Source organism: Artibeus jamaicensis, unplaced genomic scaffold, assembly GCF_021234435.1.
Source record: "Artibeus jamaicensis isolate MK-2021 breed Jamaican fruit bat unplaced genomic scaffold, CSHL_Jam_final contig_233, whole genome shotgun sequence".
In the NCBI taxonomy this organism is placed as follows: domain Eukaryota; kingdom Metazoa; phylum Chordata; class Mammalia; order Chiroptera; family Phyllostomidae; genus Artibeus; species Artibeus jamaicensis.
In genome coordinates this window covers 67,200,699-67,227,999 of record NW_026521486.1, presented here as the reverse complement: position 1 = coordinate 67,227,999, position 27,301 = coordinate 67,200,699, and the positions used below count along the sequence as shown (strand labels likewise).

Here is a 27,301-nt window from a genome sequence, read left to right as displayed (position 1 = left end):
GATTGCTGGAGGTGGTGTGAAGGAGGGTAAATGGGGGGATAAATGGTGATAGAAAGAGACTTAACTTGGGGTGGTGAACACACAATACAATGTACAGATGACGTGTTGTAGAACTGTGCATCGGAAATCTGTATAATTTTGTTAGGTACTGTCACCCCAATGAATTCAATAAGAACAGAAAAAGAGTAGTATGTGTTTTCTCTTTATAGACCATGCACCTATCCTGGAACTGCCCTGCTTCACATTTTCCCACCCGCCTTCTCTGTAGCCAATGTAAATCCTTTCAAAACAACTTACATCTTCCTCCCCCAACACATAATGTATTAAAGCACCCATCCACTCCGAGTCAGGGGATGTGTCTCCTGTTCCACAGTGCCCCGCTGTGCCCCACTCTGCCCCACTGTGTCCCGCTGTGCCCCACTGTGCCCCGCTCTGCCCCGCTCTGCCCCGCTCTGCCCCACTGTGCCCCGCTGCTGGTGGTTTAGACTTCATGCCCCAGCACCTCGTCTTTTTCTGGTTAGCAAATGCCTCAGGAAACCCTTTCTTTCAGGAAAGCTTCCAACCGTGATAGTTTTCTAACACTGGGTATCAAGAGGTAAGAGGCAGAGCAGCACAGATCTCTCCCCAGTGTCTGCCAAACACTTCCACTCAAGGGAGCCTACCTTTTTCTCTGACCGTCCATCTCTTTCCTGTTCTCTGTAAACCTATGGCCGACTCCTGCTGAGTCGTCCAGCCAGAAAGAGGGAACCAAGAACACCTCCCGAGAAGAAAGATGCTGGCTTAGGAGCCCAATACATTTATTTCAAGGCACATCCATTCCACAACCTGTGTCTACTCGACACCTTAAAATGCATGGCATGTTACTGAACTTCAGTCCCAGAGGGCTTCGTTTTAACAATATGTGGTACTTGGGGCCGTGGGGAAGTGGCAGGGAGGGGAAAGTGGCAAAAAATGCCCTTCTCTGCTTTGATGTGGAGAGGAGGTTAGACTCCCATCACCATTCCGTGCTGAATGATAGAATTCTCTCTTTAATGGAGCTGAGTAGAATATTCACAAGCTCACCCCAACTGAATGTGCCTGCTGAGCTGGTGATTGCACTTTTCAGACACACTAGTCTTCATTTGGGGCTGTTTTGTTTTAGAGTCTCTGTTTAGCTGTGTACCTACCCTCAGAGCAAATGAATCACAAACGGTACAATTTTGTAAATCAAAAAATCAAGAAATAAATAGGCTAGCAACTAGAAAAAGCCAGAGAGAGACAAATCTCTAGCAATTGTTTTTCAAGCCTCAGCCCAGCTGTGTTTATTTGCATCCGTAATATATCCCATGAGGGTCAGGCTTCCAGCGGGAAAAGAGCACGGGCCCGAGAGAGGAGAGCGCAATGACTGTGCAGGGTGAGGACATGGGACATGGGGCTGCAGGCCAGGGCCAGGTGCACGTCCCAAGCGCTCTGCGAGAGACGGCACACAGCCCTGGAGTCCGCAGGGCTGCTCTGAGTCCTGGCTCCATCAAATCTGAAGTGTACTAAATGCATTTCAAACATGCTGAGAATTCCATAAAGAGGATGGCTTTTTAAAAAATTACAAGTCACATAGTTGTGTCATTGTTATTTTCAACTTGTGAGTGGACGTGTTATGGCCACCCCAGCCCCTAAAAAAGGTGTGGCTTCTTGAGCTGAGGACACATTTAGATCTGTCAGAGAGGGTCACTGGAAACCCCCGCGAGTGGCCTTACTCGGAAACTCTTCAGGTAATCAGGGATATAAACCTCGGACTTCAAATAGTTGCTTTTGTTCTACTGTTCAACTTACTGCTCAATTTCAGAGAAATTAAAGCATTAGCAACTGGTGTTTATGCAGGTGACAATCAGCTATGGCACCTCTTAATGTCTCTGAACCTCAGTGTCTTCATCTTCAAAATGAGCCCAATAATGCCACCTACCTCTCAGGCTCATTAGGAGGTTAAACGAGAGAACAAAAGCAATGTGTTTAATATGGTGTCCAGCACAGGGCCAGAAATTAACAAAAGGAACATAAAACTACCCAAATAAGCCAGCTAAGAGGTCCACTTACGGTGAATAGTGCTACCAGCAGCAGCCATTCAGGGATGTTTCTAACACAGCCCAGTCCCAGCCTGTGCCCTGTGACCACAGCTGAGGCTCATTGACCTGGGAAGACCCCACAGAGGGTCACTTTTTCAGACTGAAGAAGCAAGATGTGCACGTGAGTTACATGAAACTAAAAGGTGTGCACACACAAACACACAGACATTTTTTGAAAAGCTCCTTTAACCCAGCCAACCATGGAGCCAAAAATTCCTTAATTCATTCACTCCTTAAAGTCCTTTATTCATTGCAAATGAACTTAACAAATGCTCATATGGAATCCAGGAACCACTAGCAACTTATTAACACGTGATCGTAATATTCACATTATCATGGACCCAACACCAGTTTATACTGGTCAGCATCTGGGCTCTGTAGACGTTGTTAATCCTCTCAGTAATACAAGTAGATATTGCGCCAATTTTAGGAGGAGAGCACTGAGACTCAGAGAGATGATGTCACTGCTCATGGCCACAGAGCTTATAAATGGAGCAGGAATTCAAATTCAGTTCTGTCCAGCTCCAATGCCTATCCATGCCACGCACGTTCTGCCACACCATGTCACCTCTGTTTTCTGTAGATGATGCATGAGCACCCACTGTGGCAGAGCAGTCACAGTGGGTTTTAAAGAAAAAATAAGTTAAAGGTATGTGTTAGCCGATTTCCAAGACAGTCCCAGTGAACCTCGCCCTCTGGTACCCATGCCCAGGTGTCGCCCCCTCACACAGCATGTTAGGTTGGGCTGTGAAACCCATCGAATTCATTAGAATTCGTGGTATGTCCGATCCTCGGTTAGGTGGACTCTGCCTTGTTCTGTTCGGATCACTTGATTTCGGGGAAGCCAGGACATATCTTGAGGGCACTCAGGCAGTCCAGTGGAGAGGCCCACACTGCAAGAAACTGTGGCCTCCAGCCAACAGCCATGTGAGTGACATTGGGACTTGTCTTCCAACCACAGTCAAGCCCTCACACGACTGCTTCCCTGGTCAACGCTTTTGACTCCGGCCTCATGAGAAACCCTGACCCAGAACTGTGCTAAGCGGCTCCCTGATTCCTGACTCTGAGAAATTTTGTGAGATAATAATTGTTTGCTGTTTTGAGCTACTCAATCTGGGAGTAATTTGTTACACAGCAATAACTAACTAATACTGTGTAAAAATCAGATGGAATCCAGGCCTCAAAGAAAGTCTTGGTCAAGGTGGGTGGAGACAGGTGTTAAGCAAAAGGTATTAAAATTCAGGGATGACCCACCTTTTGGTGTCTCTGGGCCACACTGGAAGAAGAAGAGTTGTCTTGGGCCACACATTAAATATATTGCAACACATAATCACAAAAATAAATCATGTTCTAAGCAAATTTACGATTTTGTGTTGGGCCGCATTCCCAGCCATCCTGGGCCGCATGCGGCCCGTGGGCCACGGGCTGGACACCCCCGGCAGAGCCTTGTGGTAGAGAAAAAGGAGAGATAGGTTGAAGTGAGAAAACTAGTGTTGTAAAAAGATTAGCAAATACTGAAACAGCACCTCCTAATAATTGGTCTAAGTGCTGTTAACATATTAGCTCATTTAATTCTTATAATACTCCTATAAAGCAGAAGTAGAGTTACCCCTATTTTACAGGTAAGGAAATGAAGCGTAGGAGGCACATAACTGGCAGGGATGGAATTCACCCCAGGAGGTCCAGCTCTAACTTCTTGATCTCTGCACCATTCCACACATGGCCTCTTAGAAAAGAAAAACCGGAGAAAGTAACGGAGGCTCTACGCACAGGGCGGGGTCTGCGTAAACCCCAGGCTTTTGGTCTAGACTCATTGATTACTGTTTTGATACACATAGTAGTAAAGTACTTTGTATAGCAACACTCCTTTGACTTCATTTAATCCTTAAAATATTCCCAGGGGAGACACAGTGCAGTGCTATCTATTACCTTGTATTTTACTGAGGAGAAAACTGAGGCTGAGAAATGTCAAGGAACCCCTGGAATCCCTCAGTCTGAAATCAAGTGGGTTTCTTGGCCAATTAGGAAATTTTCCCACTTTAACTGAAGAAAATTATGACATGTTGAAACTCCCTTGTTTACCTCACTCACTGACATTTGCTTTTACTTATTTGTGTTTCAGATTCCATGGACTAAAACAAATAAATAAGGAGAGAGAAAAGGAAGCAACCCCATGAGAAGAATAGGAGGTTTGTGTACAACCTTAATTTCAACCGGGAGAAAGCGCATTCGTAGCAAACCACAGAAATATTCTAAATCAATTTAAGCAAACAAGAGTGGCATATTAAAGTCAGAGCTTGGGGCCTCTTTCCAAGAGAGTAAGATGGATTGAAATAACTACCACTACGCCCACACAAGTATAATTGAATTAAATACGCATGCACATTGTTCAGGAGTGATCATTATAATGGCCCCTGGAGAAAAATCTGTTTATTCCTAGTCAATTAAAAACATATATTACTAATTTTCCCCCCCCAAAATATAGCAACTGTGAAACCCACAGAAGTGCAGGAAAGCTAATGCCAAGGTTGAAATACAAAGGTGACAGAAAACTGGAGAATACCACACAAACCTTACAGCTACAACATCACACTTCCACTAATACTAAACTGTAAGTCTATACACACTTCACCTGTTCCAATCATGAGACACTTCTTTGTTTGTTTATACTAGAATTTCTTTTATTCGGGTTGGGACAGGCTGTGATCCGCATCCCTCACCTGTGATTTTAAAACAGTACCCAGGCTTTCCAGGGCCTTCATTCTCAGGCCTTCTATGGAGAGTGATATTTGCACTAATGAATGCTTCCTCTGCTGTCATTGGTGAGGCCATTAGGTCTTCCTGACACTCATGGCCACGGAGCTCAGTCATGTCTGCAGGAGGTAGTAGGCTCAGGGTAATCAATCATGTTTCTCAGCAGCGCTGTCAATCCGAAACTCACCTGAGTGGCACCTATCGACCACTCTCAGTGTGTTGACACAGTCCTCGTTGCCACTCCTCTTTCAGGTTCATGGTCAGACAGACTTTGAGCCTGCTGTTTTCTTATCATAGAGTGGAATCATATCATTTTCTCTGCATGTGTTGATTCTTCCCCTGCTTTATCCCTTAAGACTATCACAGCATTCATTACAAATTCCCCAGAAGGCTTCCTGGACATGGTTTCAACAGATATTATGCTGTATTTCATATCTTTCCCTTCCCTTTCCCTTTAGACACCTCATATTACATCCTGCCAATACCAACAACAAGCCCAAAACATATTCTTTTCAGTGCCCTGAAAACTTGAATAAATTATTAACAGGGATTAAATTGGTCTCCTCATGTCAGAATGGTCTCTGACTTTACTACTAAATGATGTTTGCAGGGACCTCACATGCTGCATTTTTCAGGACCACCCTAATTTCAACTCATCTGCTCTTATACCAGTGGTGCAAGCTGTGGTTTGGAAATCAGATCCTAGCACACTGCCAGAAATTACTTAAATGGGTTTATTTTAGGTAATTATTGTACTGACAGCATTTCCTTTGCTCACTTAGAAAGTCATTGGCATTAGAAATAGAGCTTTTTCAACTAGAAACTGTAGCTTTATTTTTGTAAACTAAAAGCAAACCTTACTTCCTGCATGGCAAACTAGAAAAGATGACCCAGGCCCTCTGGGGACTTGTTAGGACCTGTGACACCCTGCCCAGCACCCAGACACCCCGCTCAGCTTGCAAACACACATGTATTTACACACACACAAATGGCTACCCTGTATCCACCCTCAAGCTCATACCCATAGAAGCCACAGAAGATGGCATGAAAGACATTAAGAAATTACCTTTTCCTCTCGTGTTCTACAAGTCCTGGCTTTGTGTTTTCCAGATTGAAGCACTCCTGGTAGGCACCTTCCCAACTCTGTCCATTGACAAGAAGCACCCAAGGCAGCTATCAACCTGTTACCACCAGTATTTCAGAAGCTGCCCTCCCCCACACACAAATGGAAATGTGATTACCTTCTTTGAAATCTCTCCACAAAAATATGTATTTTAGGAGCTTCCAGCCAAGATGGAGATATAAGTAGATACATTTCACTTCCTCGCACAACCAAAAGAAGGATAATAACCAACTTAAAACACAACCAGAACTGCCAGAAAATTGAACTGTATGGAAATCCAACAACCAAAGAATCGAAGAAGAAACATTCATCCAGACTGGTAGGAGGGGTGGAGACAGGAAGCTGAGATGGCTAAGAAGCCAGGGTGGCAAGGACACATGAAAAGGCAGTGGCTGGCAGACCAGGCAGTCCCCACATTTGCGTGCAGATAAGCTGGGAGAAACAACTAGGGAGTGAGACAAACCAGGCAACCCAGTGTTCCAGCGTGGAGAGAGAAAATGCTATATATGGGGGAGGGATCAAAGAGGGAACAACTTGCTTGACTCTCACCCCACTTTCCATCATGCCCCTTGCTTCCCACAAGTGGATTATGCCCTTTCAAGTGTTGATTCCCAGGTGGGTGGGCTTGTGTGTGTTCTAGGATCCCATAGACATCTCCAATGGACTCTCCTCTGAGACTGAGAGTTTCTCCCGCTGCTGCAACCCCCACAGCTTTTTACGGCCAGAGGTTTTGAGGCTTTATTTCCCCCTGTTCTAACCCTGAGTTGTGTGCTCTTTCTCACTCTCCAGTTGTTCCTCCCAGCTTATCTGCTCACGAATGTGGGAAATCCCGTCCACCAGCCACCACTTCACCTGCGAGGTCCACTGCCTTGCCATGCATCCTCTCCACCCCAGCTTTCCATCTCCACCGCAGCTTTCCATATCCACCCCTCCTACCAGTCTGGATGACTGTTCTTTAACTCCTTGGTTGTCAGACTTCCATTAACTTTTTTTTTTTGGCAGTTCTGGGTTTTGGGGGTTTTTTTGCTTTTATATTGGTTGTTATCCTTCTTTTGATTGTGTGAGGAAGCCACGTGTTTCTACCTATGCCTTATCCTGTCCAGAACTCTACAGCAAGAGGAAAGGAGTTATCTGCAAAGGACTTCCCATAAAACTATCAGCTGATTTCTCAAAAGAAAGCTTGCTGCCAAGAAGGGGCTGAAAAGAACTATTCCAAGTCATAAAAGGCAAGGACCTACATGCAAGATTACTCTATCCAGCATAGCTTTCATTTAGAATGAAAGGGCAGATAAAGTGCTTCCCAGATAAGGTAAACTGAAGGAGTTCATTGTCACCAAGCCCTTATTATATGAAATGTTAAAGAAACTTATCTGAGAAAAAGAAGATGATCAAAACTATGAACAGTAAAATGACAACAAACTTAAAACTATCAACAAATGAACCTAAAATACAAAAAGAAAAACAAAAGCAAACTAAGCAAACAACTAGAACAGAAACAGAATCACAGAAATGGAGATCACATGGAGGATTATCAGTAAGGAGGGGGAGGGGACAGAATGGGGGAAATAGGTACAGGGAATAAGAAGCATAATTGGTAAGCATAAAATAGACTGGGAGAGGTTAAGAATAGTAAAGGAAATGGAGAAGCTGAGCAATTTATATGTATGACCCATGAACATGAACTAGGAATTGGGTGAATGCTGGAGGGTAGAAGCATGCAGGGTAAAGGAGGATAAAGGGGAGGGAAAAAAACTGGACAACTGTAATATCATTATCAATAAAATATATTTTTTAAAAATCTCTCTACAGAGAAGGATGTTCTTCAGACAAAAAGCATCAGTATATACAACAGTCTTTAAGTGGGAAACTGAAGGAGTTTTATTCCAAGTATTACTTCCAGAAACATTTGAACTACAGTATTAGGTGACAGCAAAGAGAAAGTTGTACAACTGTCTTTAGTTACTGTACATAGAGAACCCCAAAGATTCCACCAAGAAACTACTAGAACTCATAAATGAAATCAGCAAAGGAGCAGGATACAAAATTAATATCGAAACATCAGTTGCATTTTTATATGCCAGTAACAAACTAACAGAAAAGGAAATTATAAAAACAATCCCATCCACGACTGCTACAAAAAGAATAAAATATCTATAAATAAGCCTAACCAAGGATATAAAAGACTTATACTCGGAAAATTGTAAGACACTGAAGAAGATACAAATAAATGGAAGTGCATACCATGTTCATGGATAGGAACAATTAACAAAATTAAATGTCCATCCTACCCAAAGCAGTCAATAGATCCAAAACAATTCCTGCCAAGACTCTAATGACATAATTCACAGAACAAGAACAAATATTTTAAAAATTTATATGGAACACAAAAGTCATGCATAGCAACAGCAATTCTGAGAAAAAAGAACAAAGTTGGAGGAATCATGCTACCTAATATCAAACTATAATATAAGACCATAGTAATCAATGCAGCATGGTACTGGCATAAAAACAGACACATAGATCAATGGAACAGAATTTAGAGTCCAGAAATAAACCGACACCTTTATAGTCAATTAATAATTGACAGAAGAAGCAAGCACAGACAATGGGCTAAAGATAGTCTATTCAATAAATGGTGCTGGGAAAGTTGAACCTGTTGAATTTGTTTTATCTTCATTCTTTGACCCTTTTATTTGCTTTTATTGCTATGTTGGTTTTTTTTTTTTACCCTATGGCATGATTCAGTGTATTGTTTTTTAAATTTTGTTATTTGAGACTCTTCAGGTGGTTTTTCTTGCATTCTATTCTTTTTTCTTTTTGAACCTTCATTTTTCCATGTTCCAATTCATTTTAAGTAATAAATAAAAGTTATTGTTTATATTTTAAATTTGTGCCATTCCTGAGCATGACATACATTCACAATGCTGTGCAAGCATCACCACCACTAACTAGTCCATCACCCCATCACCCCATCACCCAAGAGGAAAACCCTGCACCACAGGTGCTAACTCCCTACCCCCGCTGACCCTGGTGACACCTCATGTACTGTCTGTCTCTGCTCCTTTACCTATTCTGGAAGTTTCCTATCAATTGAATCTTACAATAGGTGCTTTTCTGTATCCACTCACATATTTTGTTTGTTTTTATCTGAAATACCATTTTGATTATTTCAAATGGAAATTCCAGATGAATTAGAGCTAATAAATAAATACCCTTTTAGTGTGTTCATAATCTTGGAGTACAGACCACTGTGTAGGTATGATTCCAGGGCCAGAGCTAGTCAGGATTTTCCCAAAAATGTCAAGAGAAGAGAAGACTCCCAAGCTCATTTTACCAGGTCAGCATTATCCTAAATCTAAAACCAGATAAAGACACTACAAAGAAAGAAAATTATATGCCAATATCCCCAGTGAGCATAGATGCAAAAATCCTCAACACAATATTAACCAACCAAATCTAACAATACATTAAAACATCATAGAGCATGATCAGTGGGATTTATTCCTGGGATGCAGGGTTATACAATATCTGCAACACCACGCAAACAAAATGAAGGACAAAAATCATATGATCTTATCAAACAATGCAGAAGGAGCATTTGATGAAATGTAGCACACACTTATGATAAAAACTCTCACCAAAGTGGGAATAGAGCATACATCAACATATTAAAGGCCATATATGACAAATACACAGCCAACATCATACTCAATGGGGAAAAACTAAAAGCATTTTCCTTAAGATCAGGAACAAGATAGAGTGTTTGCTTTCTTTTTTTTTTTTTAAATTTTAATTTTATTTAGTTATTTTTCAAGTACAGTTTTTTGTCTATTTTTCCCATCCCAGCCTCCCCCGCCCCTTGCTCCCCGCCTCCCTCCCATTTCCACCCCCCCACCTTAGTTCTCGTCCCTGTGTCCTTCCTATTTGTTCCTCCAAATCCCTCCCCCTTTTTCCCCTTAACTTCCCTTCCTTCTCCCCTCTGGTCACTAGAGTGTTTGCTTTCACTGCATGTTCAAGATAGTACTGGAAGTCTTAGCCATGGCAATAAGATATGAAGAAATAATAAAATACATCCAAATTGGAAAGGAACAAGTAAAACTGTTGTTAATTGCACATGACATGATAGTGTACATAGAGAAACCTAAGTATTCCACCTAGAAACTAGTAATGCTGCTAAAACAATTCAATAAAGTAGCAGGATACAAAATCAATATCTAAAAATCAGTGGCATTTTTACACACCTATAAAGAACTATTAGAAAGGGAACCTGAGAAAACTATCCCATTTACAACAGAATCAAGAAAATAAAAATAAAATACCTAGGAATATAGTTAACTAAGGATGTAAAATACCAATACTTGGAAAATTATGAGGCACTGAAGAAAGTACAAATAAGTGGGAGTATATATCATGTTTAGGGATAGGAAGAATTAACATCATTGAAATGTCCATACTACCCAAAGAAATCTACAGATTCAACACAATTCCTATCAGATTCCAATGACGTACTTCACAGAACTAGAACAAATATTTCAAAAATGTATATGGAACCACAAAAGGGCCCACCTAGCAACAGCAATCCTGAGAAAAGAAAAAACAGAGTCGGAAGAATCACTCTACCTAATATCAAACTATGCTATAAGATCCTACTAATTAAAACAACATGGTAATGGCATAAAAACAGACACATAGATTAACAGAACAGAAAAGAGAGCCCAGAAATAAACCCATACCTTTATAGTTAATAAATATTTGGCAAAGGAAGGGAGCACAATAGTTTGTTCAATAAATGATGCTGGGGAAATTGGACAGATAGGTAAGTGAAGAAAAATGTACCTAGACCACATTCTTATACCACACACAGGAATACATTCAAATGGATCAAAGACTTAAATGTTAGACCTGAAACCATAAAATCCTAAAAGAAAATGTAGGCAGTAAAATCTCGGACATTGCTCTTAGCAATATTTTACCTGCTATATTGCCTCGGGCAAGGGAAACAAAAGAAAAAATACACAAATGTAACTACATGAAACTTAAAGGTTTTTGCAGAGCAAAGAAAGCCATCAACAAAATAAAAAGACAACCCACATAATGGAAGAACATATTCACTGATGCATCTGATACAATGTTAATACCCAAAATTTATAAAGAATTTATAAAACTCAACAAACACACACAAAAAAAATCCAGTTAAAAAAATGGGCCAAGGATATAAATAGACATTTCTCTAAAGAGGACATACAGATGGCCAATAGACATATGAAAAGATGCTCAATGTCACTAATCATCAGAGAGATCAAATTAAAACCACAATGAGATATCACCTCACACTGATCAGAATAGGAATCATCAATAAAGCAATAAATAACAAGTGCTGGAAAGGGTGTGGAGAAAGGGAACCCTTTTGCACTGTTGGTGGGAATGCAGACTTGTGCAGCCACTGTGGAAAGCAGTATGGAGATACCTCACAAAATTAAAAATAGTTCTGCCTTTTGACCCACTGATCCCACATCTGGGAATATATCTGAAGAAACCTAAAATACTAATGCAAAAGAACGTAAGAACCCCTACTGTTACCCAACAAGGCACAGAGGGGGGTGGCAATATACTATTACTGAAAGGACCCCCCCCTCAATAGGTTCGACTGTTTGTTGCCATAAGAAAGACGTCTCTCAATGCCAGAGATTTGTGAAAAGGAAAGGAAAGGTTTGTTTAAAGCTGTACAGACTTAAAGTAGTAACCCAATGTCCCCATTAAAATACCGAAGTCCTTTAGGATACCCACAGATGCACACAGCACTCCCTTCTCCCCCTGACCTAATTCGGGATACCGTAACTCAGGAAAAGAAGCACACATCCGTGTTTCAGGCTGCTGGCACCATCCAGGCAGGATCTCTAATTAATCCAAAGCCATGTGGCACCTTTTCACGGCCTACTGGCAAGAGTTCTTTCACCCTTCTTCCAGGCAAAGTCTCTCCTACTTCCCAGGCCACACGGCCAAAGGGAGCACCCCAAAGCTGTGCGGTCCTCTTCTACCAAAGCCTCAGGGGTCCCCACTCTGGCCAAAACCACATGGTTCTTCTCTCCATCAGAGCTGTGGGGTTCTGCACTCTAGCCAAACCATGTGGATCTCTTTCCCTCGCAAAGCCAAGAGGGATCCTCACTCTGGCCAAAACCACGTGGCTCTCCCCCACAAGGGCTGCCATGTCTGGGTTTAAATCCCTGCGCCAATCTTCCTCTGTACCCCCATTTCCGACTCCTCCTACAATCAGCGACACCTGCCAGCATTTCTGTATGATTCCAAGTTTACTGGGCTGCCATTGTGAGTCTGGGCAGGTGTGCCTCCATATCATGGAGCCAATCTTCTCTGAGCTCTCACATAGGTGCTGTCACTTGGGGGACCTGCCCCCCAGTTACATCTTGGGGGGAAGTCACGTTCCATCCCCCTGGCTCAGAGCATGGCCACAGCTATTTCACATATCCATACAGCCAGTTAAAGATTATAGATATGTTAAATGACCAGGCCATGGATTAATTGCAAGGCTGTTGCTGTACTAAACAGCTCTGCATGTTCCTGCTCCATGTGTCCCTTCCCCCAACTCACACCTGAGGGGGGGAAGGGGTGAGAACATCTTATATGTCTCTCCAATATTTCCTAGACACCTTGAGTTCTGGACCCCATTCTAAATCCCCTTTGGGGCCCCCCTCTTGGCTGCACCCTGGCACCCTTTATCACTATGTTCATTACAGCATTATTTACAGTCACCAAGATATGGAACCAACCCCAGTGTCCATCAGTATATGAGTGAATAAAACAACTATGGGACATTTACACAATGGAAGAGAACTTGGCCTTAAAAAAGAAGAGCAGTTTACCCTTTGCAACAGCATGGATAGACCTGGAGAATGTTATGCTAAGTGAAATAAGCCAGAGAGAGAAAGAAAAATACCAGATGATTTCACTCATACGTGGAATACAGTGAACAAACCAAACTAATGAGGAAAATGGGGACAGACTATAGATAGAGAGCAAGATGACAGCTAGTCGGGGGAGGTTAGAGGGTGGAGGGATTGAGCAAAAAGGAAAAGGGACCCATGGACAACAGTGCATGGATTGCCAGGAGGGGTATAAGGGGACCAAAAGGTCATGGAAAACATACAATAAAAAATTTAATAAAATAAAATACATTTTAAAAGGCGAAAGATTTATATGATCTGAATAGAAACCATAGTAAAAAATATTTTTAAAAAAATACAGCTAAAGAACTAAACATAGGTCAGCTAGAAACCAAAGACAGTCTGTGGAAAAGGAAAAGGGGGAGGATGCAATAATGACTGATAGTTGTGATCATCAATCATGTGCCAGGCACTATGCAAAGCACTGCCATGCATTCTCTTCCACAATCCTTACTACAACCCATAGATTCCACAGGGAGGAGCTGTGAACCAAGGGGAGCTAATCTGAACACTCACAACCACTTGCCAGGGCCTGATGTGAAACAGTGAGCTGGTGCCATCAGAGTGCCACCTTCACAATTTGGCCGGGAAACACTCAAAGGCAGGGCTAGAAACAATGGTGCTGAGAGTCAAAGGGGGCATGAGGTTGGGCTTGGGCCAGCACAAGTCACCAGCACACTGACACTGTAGAAAGTCACAGTAGCCTAAAAAGAGTCAAGAAGTTGCATGGAACTGAGAGGATGAGAATGGAATAGACTCATGCAGAAACACATGTGCCAAGTAGTCCTGGTTTTCCAATTAAAACCAGCAGAGAAAAAGTGAAGGATGAGTGGGGCTTAGGAGGAGGAAAGGAAGAGAACAAAGCATCAAGGGTAATTAGAAGGGAACAAATGAGTGGCCCAATCAGAGGTGTGATAGGAAACACCCTCATTTTGCTTTAAGCACCTGTATGTCATATTCTCAAGGAAGGAAGGAAAACATTGATACATTGCATAACATATATGATGTCCTAAATTCTCACCAAAGACAAACTTGCTCCACAGGGCAGTCAAGTTTCTCACCTAGTTTCCACTAGAATAGGAAAGAATCTTTCCTACCAGTCATAGATTTATATTTTCTTCTGATGACAAGATTTATATGGCTGATCACATACCAGACAAAGTAAAAATAGCACCATGATGGTGTATAAGTTTTATTAGAGCAGAATAACTAGAGGCCTTATGCTTATGCCACTTCTTAGACATGGCGTCAACACACTACATTATTGTCCGTGGCAAACATCCTGTCACTGCTGCTTGATGCCCTGCACAATGCAGTCCTCACCCCAGACCTGAGGCTCTTCAACTTCATACCAACCCTAACTCAACCCTAATTCACCCCTAATTCGGGATTGGTATGAAACTCCTCCATGAACGCTCCAATTTTTAAGAAGTTTTGCTTCCCGCATAAAGCAAACACATTTCTTTGCATTAAGGCAGCTTCCTTGACCCCTTGTCCCATTCTTGCTGAATTCTCTACTTCCATTGGGGAAGCTAGACATTGAAGGAGGTTCTGAAAAGTCAAATCAAGAGTAGAATTAAAGCACATTTTCCGGGCCCTGCAGAGTGCACAAAAACGGCTCCTTGCCCTAGCGGGGCCGCGAACGCAATGGTGGAAATGCAGCACTTGGCACACGGCCCGCAGGTCTCATTCTCATACGATAATTGTGCCTGGGGGTCAAGCACCACTGTTGGCTGCAGAGTTGGTGAGTGTTTAAAACAGCTCCTGTCTGCCTTCAGAAAAGTGAGAGTGAAGGGAAGACAGGTGTGTTTAACACAGCATGTGTTTTTTCTAACCAGCCAGTGACAATTTGCAGAAACAGTTATACAAGTACTTACTATTTATAACTCATGGCCACATCCACAAAATACTTTCTTCTCTGTCGATAGACATTGTCCTTGAATCCCTTAAACAGAAAAGAGATTAAGTGATTTAACAGAGTGCCAAGAAATTAGCTGCAGAAGGCCTAAAAGAAAACCACTGCGGTGGTGACCATTCAGTTCAAGTGTGAATTTTCATCCTTGTGTGACCACCTTGATGGCACAGGCAGAGGTGAGCTATGCTCGTGGCAAAACCTCATTACACTGGGACTGCACTAATCTGAGTGCGGGCTACAGTCTCCCTTTCCACTATGTGGGCAGAAGGGCATAATTAAGTACATAGATACAGTGAACAATATCCTTTTTCATTTACATGTGAGATCTTCAACGCAAGTGAATCTTATCCTTTTCATTAAAACAGGTCCCTTTAGCCTGGTTATTTGGTAAGTTAACCTAAATTTAATTGCCTTTTGTAAATATCAATAAATGGGCATTTATTAAAAACTCCATCATTCACAGTAATTATCAAATCCCCACATTAGTATAACTTAAAGAGGTTTTGCTGTATTTTATGAATATAGGCACACAATGCAAAATCAACTATAAGGGACTCATGCACAGGATAGTAGGTTAGTTCCATTCTACTCTGGATTCCTATGACTCTGGGGAGCCTTTAGCAACTTCAAGACTTTTATCCAGCATCATAACACTTTGGAAATTAAATATTTTGTCTGTCATTCTTCACTAATGTGGAATCCTTCTGAGAAAACTTCTTGGTTTACTTAAGAATCTCTCCTCTTGTCAACAAGCTTTCTGTTTTCTTTTTCTTCAGGTACTTTCTTTCAGACAATCAGTTCTCTCCAGGGTTGTTTCTCCAAACTGCTGGAAGCCCAGAAGGAATTGTTTCAACTTAACTTTCTACTGCTGCATCCCCAAAAGAAAACAAGGAATTGGTGGTCACTCTGAGAAGGGGGGGTGGAGGAGGAGTCCACTGCTGGGGTCAGGGGGTCTGAGAGGAGAACGGCCGCAACCCCCCACAGGCCAGCCCACCTCTGCTGCTCCTCCTCAGACACTCCTGCAGGGCAGGTTGTCCGGCAGGAACTCAAACTCATAGGAAATTGTTCTGCCCTCTCTCCTGGCCGAAGGAGAACTGGCCTCCGGGCCAGCAGTCTTCACAGGAGTGTCTGCTGGATGGAAATGAAGAGCTTCCATTGCCAGCAGCCTTCCTCTCAGGAGGGACAAGAGATTTATTAACGGAGAGAGACAGAGTACTCTGAGATCGCCCAGACACCCTGCAGAAATGAAGTTTCCTGCCCTGGCAGCTCACACGTTCTTCCCTTTGCCAGGAACTGGGAGTTTTTAAACTGAGGCTTGCACATGAGCCTTATGAGTATTACAATGTGTATATACAAAATTTTGTGACCGTCGTTACCACATTTGCAAGTGGGCCTGTGACCTAAATAGGGGACTCGTGATGCAGAGGGTATATATGATCCAGCTACAGAGGACAAGTTTCAACGCTCACTAGAACCAAGCAACCTAGGATGGTTAAACCAAAGACATCCAAGCACCTCTATTACTCAGGAAGAAAGCAGGCCATGACAAAAGGAAAAGAGTCATGCGAAAAGCACAGCATCTGTTCCCCAGTTCCTGCCAAATCGGACACCATGGTAACGGCATCATAATCTGCTGGGCTTCCTGAAGAATCTCAACGGTCTCTCTCCTCAGTAAACACCTGCACCTTTTTCAGGCATGCGAGAGAGTGATTTACTCATCATGCCTCATTAGCCTAGCGTGGCGGTGATTACACAAACGTTGTGGGCAATCCAGTGCTTCCAGGGCTGAACCATGGACTGGCAAAATAAAACAGGGATTTTGGCTGTGCAAGCAATCACAGGCACACATACCATTTGCTCTGGACTGAAGCCAGGGATAAGGTTACCAGATAAAATACTGAACACTTGGGTAATATTTGGGGTATACTTCTAAGAAAAAAAATATTATTTGTTGTTTACCTGAAATTAAAATTTACCTTGAGCATTCTATATATTTATTTGCTAAATCTGGCAACCCTAGCACTCAGAAAGTATCTGCTAGACACCCACCTTTCCTCTCTCAGTTTAAATCAAGGGACGCTGAAGAGCAGGCCCGCACCCTGAAGTACTCAGCTAAATGTGCACTGACGCTCAAGCAGCTCTCCCAAACAAGTCAACCTGCTGGAGGAGTTTCAGAGTCACCTGGGAGCTTTAAATACTACTCCAAACCTAGCTGCATTCCCAGATGTTCTGATTCAAGCACTCTGAAATGAGATCCTGGCACCAATGTATTGTTTACTCCCCCACAGATCATTCAAATGGAAAGCTAGGCTGAGAATCACTGAGCTGTCCTAACAGCAGTTGTCAAACATTAGCGCTCATTAACAAATACCTTTTGGGTGAACCTTGAACCACCCTTTGAAAGACCCTCCCAGTCTAGATCCTTGCTACTCAATATGCGGTCTGCAGACCACTGCAGTAAGCCACAAATGGTACGCAGATCTCTAGATGCTCAGGACCCCCATCCGCATTTTAAGAAGATATTCCAGGTGATTTGTTTTTCCATTAAAGTTTGAGAGGCACTGACCTGGATAGATATTTAACCCTGCCTAAGGATGTCAGCAGCCTGACTCACATTCCAAGCTCCTTCGTTCTGAGCCGCCCCAGCACTCAGGGGCCTGGCCTCTCACAATAGCCCTTTCTCAGGCCTGAGATTATTCTGAAGCACAAAAAAGGCCCGAGACAACATTTTCATCTCCATCAAATAATGACATAAAAAACATCAACTTGCCAATATCAAATTTTGCATAATGAACATTTGCTGTGCTTTTAGGAGAAATATGTGTGGTAAAAATAAATGAGTGAGATAGGAGAGTACTAAGTACTTGCAATTATTTAAGGTGGGTGCAAAAAAAATAAAAGGTATCATAAAGTGAGTGTGATTAGGAATAATGGACAAAATTTAGCACAGGACAATGTGCATTGGGTATTGAATACATTTTTTTCACAGCAAGGTCAGTGGTTCCTGTGGTTGTTTCATTAAAAGGACTAACCCCCTTTTTCCAGGTAAGTGATTTTCAAACTAAACTAGGGTAGCACTTGGAAATAGGTAAGTGAGAAACCCTTTAGTCTCCAGGCATTGACTAGATGAGTTAATGTAGCATTTCCATTCCTGGAATTAAGTATTTACCCTCGCCAAAATGCTTTCCGCTTCCTTTATTAACTAGGCTTTGCAAATGTCCCTTTGAGGTCATTAAGAATTTTATTTCTCCTTTTTACATAAGGAATTTGAGGTGTAAGAGGTAGAGGGACTTGTCCAAGGTCATCCTGCACGTTAACAGCTTGCATCTGGGCGGTCCTCTTACTGCTAACCTCTCATACCTGACTTGTGTTCATTCTGGCTCCTTGGGAGGTGGGGAAGGGGAAGATGACAAATGGACGACTCCTGAAGTCTCTTTTGAGTGTTTTTCTAATGTTCAGGAGCCTTACATGGAAATTACTGTGAATTTTCTGAAATGTTAGACTATGATGGCAAATACAACACACCATGTCTTTGAGTACACAGGTTTTTTTAAAGTAATGCGGTTGAATTGGATGTTTAGGTATGTTTGACCATTCGTACGAATTACATGTTATGAATTAGTTTGAATGGGTATATCTTGCCAAATGGCTGGTTTGACTGAAAATGTTCCTCTTGTTGAAGTCACCACAGTTGTCTTTAAAGTACGGTTCTCCAACTCAAGGGTAGGCTCGTTAACACAAGCTCCTGGTGGCTGTTCACACAGCCGGTCTCAGGAACTCACTCAGAGAACCGCTGCCTGGAGCCCCGCTGTCCTACTTCCTCCATTTAAATAAAACGAGTATCTAGAAGCCATTACCCTCAGATCACCTCCATTTAAATAAAATGAATATCTATAAGCCATTACCCTCAGACCATAAACACTCTCGTAAGCATGACTGATCTGCTTGGGTTTGGCCTGTTTATAGACAAGGGGCACATGTGGGGGGCAGGGGAAAATGCTTGTAATGAATGAGAATGTTGCTTATTTCTCCCAGACTATTAACTATACTTCATTCTGAGCATAAAGAAGTTCCAGATCTCTTGTGTTACATAAAAACTAATGTAAAGCGGGAGGGAGGGAATAGTGGGAAATGCTTACCTATGTATCATATTTCTTTCAAGGTGGTCATTTTTTATTGAAGCAGGGGAGAGATGGTGGTAAATAGATTCCAGGTAGATGTGGGAAGAGATGCCTCTTCCGTCACAGCCTTACTCTAAAACCCTCTGCCTTTCCATCGAGACTGAAGTCCACTAGATTACTCTACTCCTAACTACCTCCACTCAAGGAAAATAGCAAGGAGAATTTTATTTTCTCACTGAGCCCCATAATGCCAATTCCTCCCTAGTTTCCCAAAAGAGTGATCAATTTCAGTTCATCGGTTTTCCAGGGGTCACCATCTGCAAGTATACTTCAGGCTGTCTAACTCTACGAAAGTATTCACCAAGGTTTAAAATCTCCGCCTCTATCCAATCCTTTCAAAAATGAATGCTTTGTGGAAATGCCATCTTTCTAACATGTTTCCAGCCAATGCATATTTACAAGGAAGCTTTACTGTTTAAAAGAGTGCTCTCTTTTACAGGGAATAAATATAAATTGCTCTACAATAAAGCATTACAGCACAGAACATGGCACAGTGCCTGGCACATCGGTGAAGCCGGAAAAGCGCATGTGGAAGGGATTGTATTGGACACTTACTGGGTGATCAGCATCAAGCTCAGAACCATACATGAGAACTCTGTGAGAGCATTTGTCTAATTCAGAGATCTTCCGGGGGAACCAGGGCACATCCTCTAGCTCTGCTGAAAACAGATCAAATATATTAGCTCACAGATTGTGTTTTCCCCTTTGCAACACTTGTCAGATTGCAAAACCACCCAACGAGCAAAAACTGGCCTTGCCTCCTTCCTCTGTCCAAACGTTCTCTGGCGGATTCAGCATCACAACTGTAGTTTGAAATTTCAGCAACTGAATGAGCTCATTGAATTCTGTTTTGCCACACTCACAGTCCACAAAGATCTCCACCTCTGAACTTCTTCGCCGGGATCTCCTGGACTCGATGTGAACCATGTTGACATGTTTTTCCTGTGGAAAGAGAAGCAACATCTCTAAATCACCTCCAGGGCACAGTGAAAGAGATGCCACAAGCTGTCCTCCTTCAAATCTTAAACAAGTTGCCAAGTGTCCACAAATGAAAAGAAGACAATCTCCTCTCCCTTTGGTTGATGAAAACATGGATATGTTTTCAAACAGTATTTTTATTGATAGGGATATTTTATTCATAGGAAATCAGTTTTCCTGTCTCATTTTTAAAAGTGGGGGGAGACATTAAAGTATATGAAGGGCCCTATAAAATGTGTCGTAATTGCAAACCTAAGCATTTCCCAACGCAGTCCACATCCCACTGGTGGAGTGCATGATTATTTTGGGGGGGGAAGGAATTAGGTTTTTATCTTATAATCCACAGATATATATCTTTATTTGTTTGTATATTTCCAAAAACATAACTAAAACTCGAACCCCTTTTATAGTGGTATAAAATTTCCACTATAAATTCAAGATTAAAAATAAATTTTAACATTTAAAAATGAAAAAATCTTTGAAAAAGTAAATAGTACAAGAGGCCAAAATGGGGACAGTGATTTGAAAATGACTGATGTTTGGGAAACACGGGCCAAAGTGTAGTCCACACCGTGGGAAAAGAGAAGGAAGAAAAGCAGCCACCGGTGGATCCCTGAAGGTCAAGGGAAACCGAAAAGCAAACAAACCAAACCCTAAACGGGACCACTTAGTGCCTGTTCTCTTTTAGCAACCTCCAGGCTAGCTTCATATGAGAATGTTTTGTTGCAATTACTACCCCATGATGGATTTCAGGGGTAAAAGTCTCCTTACAATAAGGTGCTCGAGGGATGGCAGCAATTTAATACCTAAACCTCAGGTTTCAATTTCCCCAGGGATGTAGTCTTCCTTTCCCCTGAGTTAACTGAAGACTAAGTTCTCCTCTCCACCCTAACCCACCCCCAAATAAGCTGACGCCTCTGCATCACTCTGGATGGGGCCTCTGATTATCAGCACAATTCCTAATACAGTCCCCGGCGATCTGGGAATTTTGAGCACAGGGGCAGGGCAGGTAGTTTCCAGAGCCGGAGTAAGATGAACTCAAATGGCAGGCTCCTCTGTGTAAAGAAAGCAGTCCTGTGACAAGGAAGCTAAATGCTCTGTTTCTGTTTTGATTCATCTCTGTGCAAATGCCACGTTTTCTAAACTGGCAGATAATAAAGGTAAGACTAATATTAAGTTCAAAGTTCAAGAGTCTTCACACAGATTATGTCACTTTGGACTTTTAATGTCCTCTGGTCGAAGCTGAGCAGGTCCAGACGGGTTGAGTGTTCAACTAGGACCCCACGACGAGCTGATGGCCAGGTGAAAGCAGAGGGCTGCTACTCCTTCTCCCCGGCTTTCTCCACTGCACCCAGAGGTCTAACTGAATTGAATTCAATTCAATGTCTAATTGAATCAGACTGCTGGTTTCCCCTCTACAGGCATCCAAGAGACATTATAATAATGCCTCATATCTGTGTCCTTGACCAAGCATTTTCATTTATATTATTTCATCACAACAACCTTGTTAGGTAGGAAGAATTATTAATATTTCACAAGCGAAGAAACTGAACCTAGGAAGCTGCTGGGATTTAGCCAAGCCAGGAGAACACAGGTCTGAATCCTTTGACTATAATTACAACTATCTTTTCACTGCACTAGTACCCAAGTCATCTCAAATTGCTAAGCGTCCTGTCTTAGCTGGTCAGCTGCCATTGCCCCCACACAAAATGCCTTTGCAAGGGAGGGTGCTTCCTGGAGAGTAGGGGAGCCATCAGGTCCACCCTGGCAGGGTGGCAATAGTTTTTCTGGCTTTTCCTAACCTCATTCTCAACCAGACTCTTTCTTCAGTGTTCAAATCGCCCACTCGGGCCTGGGAAAAGGCTACTACTGCCTTTCTTTAAGAGAGAGCTCATATGTAAGGAAAATGACTCATCTTTACAAATAGTGGGTTAAGTTCATGAAACAATGAGGATTAGGAGAATACCAAATGCCTACACTCCAGCATCTCATTTTATGCAATAAATGGGCTCCCAGGACATGGGCATGATTCCAATGTTAATCAAACCAGGCCGCAGGCTCTTGATATTTAAAGATACTCATACTGACCCCTTTTGTGTCTGCATTTCCAGGTGTGAGGCTCACATTTTTAAATTACTAACTGCCTCACCTGGCAACAGTCTGCAGAATTACTAATGAGCTAACTGAATTCATGAACCATAGGAACCTGAGAATCTGCTTATGTCATTGTTTGGCAGACAAACTCCCCTTGTAAAAGCCTCATGAAGTTTGGTTTCTTCGAACCCTTTATGCATTATCCAGAAACGATTCAGTGATGTTTCAGGACAGATCACAGATTTGTAAGCAGGCACACAGCCACTTGGAGAGTTACAAAGGACAGTTTACACTCACCTGGAAGAGTTTCAGCACTTTGACCAAGCCGCCGACTTCGTTTTTCAAAGAGAACATGACCGCTGTCTTGCCACTGTCAGTAGCCGTTTCCCCTTTGCTGCTTCCTCGGCTGCCTTTTTTATCATCATTTTTGCCAGAGTTAGCTTTATTTAGCTTCGAGAAGGTAGGCACACACACAAACATTAGTTAGGATTCCAATGTTCTCTTCCACTACATTTTTTTTAGATACTCCAATCATACCCTAGAAGCCCTAGCAATCATATAAACTTAAGAAGTTACTATTTCGATTCAATTCCTAACTTTTGATCATAAATATTGGTCTAATTTTCTCTGGGAAACTATTTTCCAATGCTCTTGAGACATCATCCAGTGGCTAAAATTAAAGGGCAATCAGATTTAATTCACTTTAAAAGCAACAAACATCTGACTATCATAAAGCAAAAAATCACATATATGAATAATTCCTGCCTGAGTTTATTTTATAGCATGAAATTTGGTCTGTTAGCCTCATTGACTCATATGGAAACTGTATTGTTAATTATTAAACATGACCAAACAAGGCCAAATGTATATTTTTCACAACAATAATTTTAGTTTCAATGAAAACTTAAAAACAAAACATTCATTTCATTCTGAAATGTGTCCAGAGTTGCACTGAAATTGATCACCTTACTGTCTGCAATTACACCCATGTTGCCAATGTGGATCTATCTGCAGAAGTTCAGCACAAAGGGACATATTCATATAAGGCCACCTGTGTCAGCAGATAGTATCTGAAAAATGGCTGTTAAAATTCAGCCACAAAGAAAAAGGAAGGAAAGGAAAGAAATGGTGTGGGTGGGGTGAAGGGGAGAAAGAAAGTGTAAGAGAGAGAATGAGAGAGAACTGCCTAATCATTAGGTGCACAGGCGTAGAATCTGAGAAGCCAAAAGAGACTGACATTTTATTAGCCATTCAAAATACTGTACACATGACTAAGTAATGACTGTCAGTCCTTTTGGCTAAAGATAAAAATGGCAGATCCCAGCCCTGACCAGTGTGGCTCACTTGGTTGGGCATCGTCCCTCAAAGCATTAGGCTGCTGGTTTGATTCTCAGTCAGAGCATATGCCTGGGTTGCAGGTTCGGTTCCAGGTTGGTCCCATCCCAGGTTGGGGCATGTGTTAGAGGCAATGGATCAATGTTTCTCTTACATCAGTGATACTCTCCCTCTCTTTCTTCCTCCCTTCCTCTCTCTCTAAAAATAAATAAATAAAATCTTTTTTTAAATGGTAGATGACAGGGAGGTAGGGAGGGCTGGGGAGTTGGGCTGAGGTAGGGGAAAGGCAGAAAACTGTACTTGAACAACAATAAAAAAAATTTTTTTAAGAATTCTAAATCCAGCAAAAACAAAAACAAAATTAAAACATTCACCAAAAAATGGTAGACTCCAGAAACTCAGATCACATTGTTACAACTGCAGAATAAAAGAGTTGGAAACTTTCCTTTGACAAACAAAGCAAAATTAAGGTTTACTTTTTTGTATATACAGAGAACTTTCTCACTGGCAAATAGAGATATAAGACAATCTCACCCATCTATTACCTTTTTATGAAACTGAGAAAATGTACATTAGATGTGGAACTCAACGAACAGTGATTTGCCATTGTCGTCCTTTGATTTCTCTACCGGCTTTATTTTCACATGTTAGTTATTGCTTCACTCACTAGATTTATATATCACTAAAAATATTTTATTATTTACCACTTGAGGGAGAAGTCTATGCAGATATTGGCATTTGATAGAATGTTTAGTCATTCAAAGCTCAAAGTCTTAGTACTCTCACCATCTGCCTCCTCCTCACCACACAACGCACAGATCTAATATATTCAATTAGCATAACTGAGTTCTCTCTGTTCTCCTTAGACCAGTACACTATGATTTCAAAGCTCTTCTATGTAATATCTCATCCAAATATTCATGGTATTTATATGTTAGAAAACCTATGTTTAACTTTTTGGTCTCATTTTGCAAATTGATTAAATAGTTCTACAAAACTTGCCCTGGTTACTTTTCAACATCTTTAGCAGTAATAACAAACAAGTACAATATAACCCTCTGGCCCAGAGTTGGAGTTACAACTCTATGATACAGACTGAATTATAGTGGTGATAAAGCCTGATAGTACAGTAATGAAATATTATTTAATTTTTTATTAAACTACAGTCATTTTTGTCCCTTTTCTTCTATGTTTTTAATAATTATTTTATTGTTGTTCAATTACAGTTGTCTGCATTTTCCCCCAACCACTCTCCCTCACCCCAGCCAAACCCACCTCCCTCCCTTGCTTCTATCCTCCCCCTTGCTGTTGTCCTGTGTCCTTCATAGCAGTTCCTCAAAACCCTTCCTCTCATTATCCCCTCCCCTCTGGTTACTGTCAAATTGTCCTTAATTTCTATGTCTCTGGTTTTTTCTTTTGTTCATTATGTTCCAGTTAAAGGTGAGATCGGATGGTCATTTAATATTTTTAATGACTAGCAATCTGAATATATTTCTCCTTCAGTGTCCTTTTTATCAAGTCACATGACAATAACCTCAAGTCAGAATGTAAAATCCTGCAAAATATTAACTTTTTATTCTGTTACTATTTAAACATAAACACTACCTTAAACAATAAAAAAGTAGTATATTGTTTTATTACTTCATCAATTAAACTGCAAAAAAATGGGAAAATGAGGGCTGTAGAAAAACTTTTGAAAACTCAATCTTTCTTTTATTCCAATAACAAGTACCTATAGAGAAAAGTAGGAAAGATTATTTCAGTGTTTAAAGAGCAGGCTTTGTAGGTGGGATGGGCTATAGGAGACGCAGGAATTTTGCAGGAACCCTAGAAATCTATTTCATTTCTTCTCCCTGTTCCTTCCCAGAATAAATGGCAATTCAAAATTCTGCACACTTTTTTTGGTTGTAGATATAAGACATCAGTTTATACAAACTCTTGTTGATGTTCAAGACCTTCTTTGCTTTCTCCTTATAAATTTTGAGGAAAAGAAGTTTAGCATGTAGCAATCAGTACACCTGCTTTACTTTAGGGAGAAGGAAGATTGGAGGCAGATGGGGGGAGGTAGGGTACACAGGTGAGAGAGGAAGGAGTTGAGGTGTGTGTGCTTACTCTGCACCAGGTGTCCATATGGCAATATGGCAGGATGAGACAACTGCTACCTGAAAGTGCTCTCTAGAGAGTGCCAGCTACTCAGTACTCACTGTTAAGCTGCCAAGTAGCTGATGCTCTTCGGGCACCGCTGAATCCAGGGAAAACCCTCTTCTTGCCCAGTATTTACTGGAAAACATCATCATTGCCGGCTGCATGGATCCCGATGTAATTTTCCTTCTCTGCAGCAGGGGGTACTAGAGGGGCAATAGCAGCCCTGGAGGAGATTAAGAAAGGAAGGAGCTGGAGGATGGCAGCCCGTTCGGGGCGCTGTCCAGAATCCTGGTGCTGAAGAAAGAACAATGTGAATCCTCCCCTCCCCAGGCTCCTTTATATGTGTGACTGGGGACTGATGGAAAGCTGATTAGAAAGAAACTCATTTCTGGCTGCTGATGGCTACAGTCAGATTACAGACCTGAAGCCTGGGGTTATCTGTGCTCATGGTGCGATTTCTTTCATAGGTCGAGTAGCCATTTGGGCGTGGGTGATGGAGAACAATACATAACAATGTGTTATTTGTAAAAGAAAATGTCTGTCCCCTGATGTTAGCTCTCATCCCTCAAAGCTGTTACTGGCAAGTTAACCTCCGCCTTTAGGTGACTATGAATTCAAAGGTTTCGAGCTTCTTTGAGAAAGAAGAAAAATAATTTAAGAAATATCAGCACTGTTGTATCACTAAGCCATTTGATTTTATATTGATAAAATTTTTCTGATCTGATGTGTTATGACTGTGTGTGCCCACGTGTGTGTGGCTTTTATAAAGGCACCGCTTCCCAATCGTGATGTGCTTTGTGGCGATAATCAAGCAATTTGTAAAGAAAATGTGAGGCTTTGATTTTGCCACATATACACATATTAGCCATATATTTGACTAGCCACATAGATATAGTTGAAATATTAGCCTTAGAATCTCACAAAGTGGGGAGGAAAAGGAACTTAAATGTCTAGTCATTCCTTTGATGCTATCATAGTTAGTGAACTTTTCCTCTCCTCTTAAAACTTAAATCCAATAAATTCAATGTCATAAAATTCACCATGTCACAGGAATTATTGCCAACCTCCTGAGGGATGGAATATGCTTGACCAAACGTGATTGTTTGACTGAAAAACTAATCAAAACTAAACACTGCTTACCAACCTAGAAAACAAAATTAAATTCTTGAACAAGAATGCATGAACCAATACTAACTGAATTTTAATTGTTCCTGGAATAGTCAGAGGAAATAATTATTACTAAAATTAGATCAAATAATTATTATTTGATGTAATTTTAGAAATGTTATTTGGCTTGAATTTTCTCTAAAAGTAAGTCCTCTTACCAACTTATAGGAAAGGCAAGTTTAAACACATTGACTGAAGTGATGATAATATTAGCTAACATTCCTGAGTGCTTAGCATTTGCTGATTTCTATTCTAAGCACATTTTTAGATAATTTCAGCTAGAACAGAGTTTGGGAAGATGTGTAATTCAACAAAGATTTGTTAAGCACTCACTTTGTGTTGAGCATTGCAGCTGAGTTCTGGGGAAGCAAAGTGAATGACATACAGTGCCTACCTCCAAGGATATCACAGACTGGCTAAAATAAACATACATAAAATAAATAAGTGAAACAAGAAATATTGACTTCTCCATAGAAAACATTAAAGAACAAGGGACAGAGTGGTCGATGACTATCTTAGGGGAATCAGGAGAGGCTTCTAGGAGGTGTTGC

At 41.5% G+C, this 27,301-nt stretch overlaps 1 protein-coding gene across 1 annotated transcript in view; it reads right to left on the bottom strand.

The window, feature by feature from the left end:
* Positions 1-26,248, bottom strand: part of TPH2 (tryptophan hydroxylase 2) — a 104,217-nt gene extending 77,969 nt beyond the window's left edge. Inside the window, exons 1-5 of the mRNA XM_053661444.1 lie at positions 25,643-26,248; positions 22,401-22,553; positions 19,790-19,973; positions 19,587-19,687; positions 14,813-14,880 (exon numbers count right to left, since the gene is read on the bottom strand). Coding sequence (XP_053517419.1) covers positions 14,813-14,880; positions 19,587-19,687; positions 19,790-19,973; positions 22,401-22,553; positions 25,643-25,747 — 611 coding nt within the window. The 5' untranslated portion in view covers positions 25,748-26,248. The remainder of the gene's footprint in view (positions 1-14,812; positions 14,881-19,586; positions 19,688-19,789; positions 19,974-22,400; positions 22,554-25,642) is intronic.
* Positions 26,249-27,301: the final 1,053 nt, after the last annotated feature.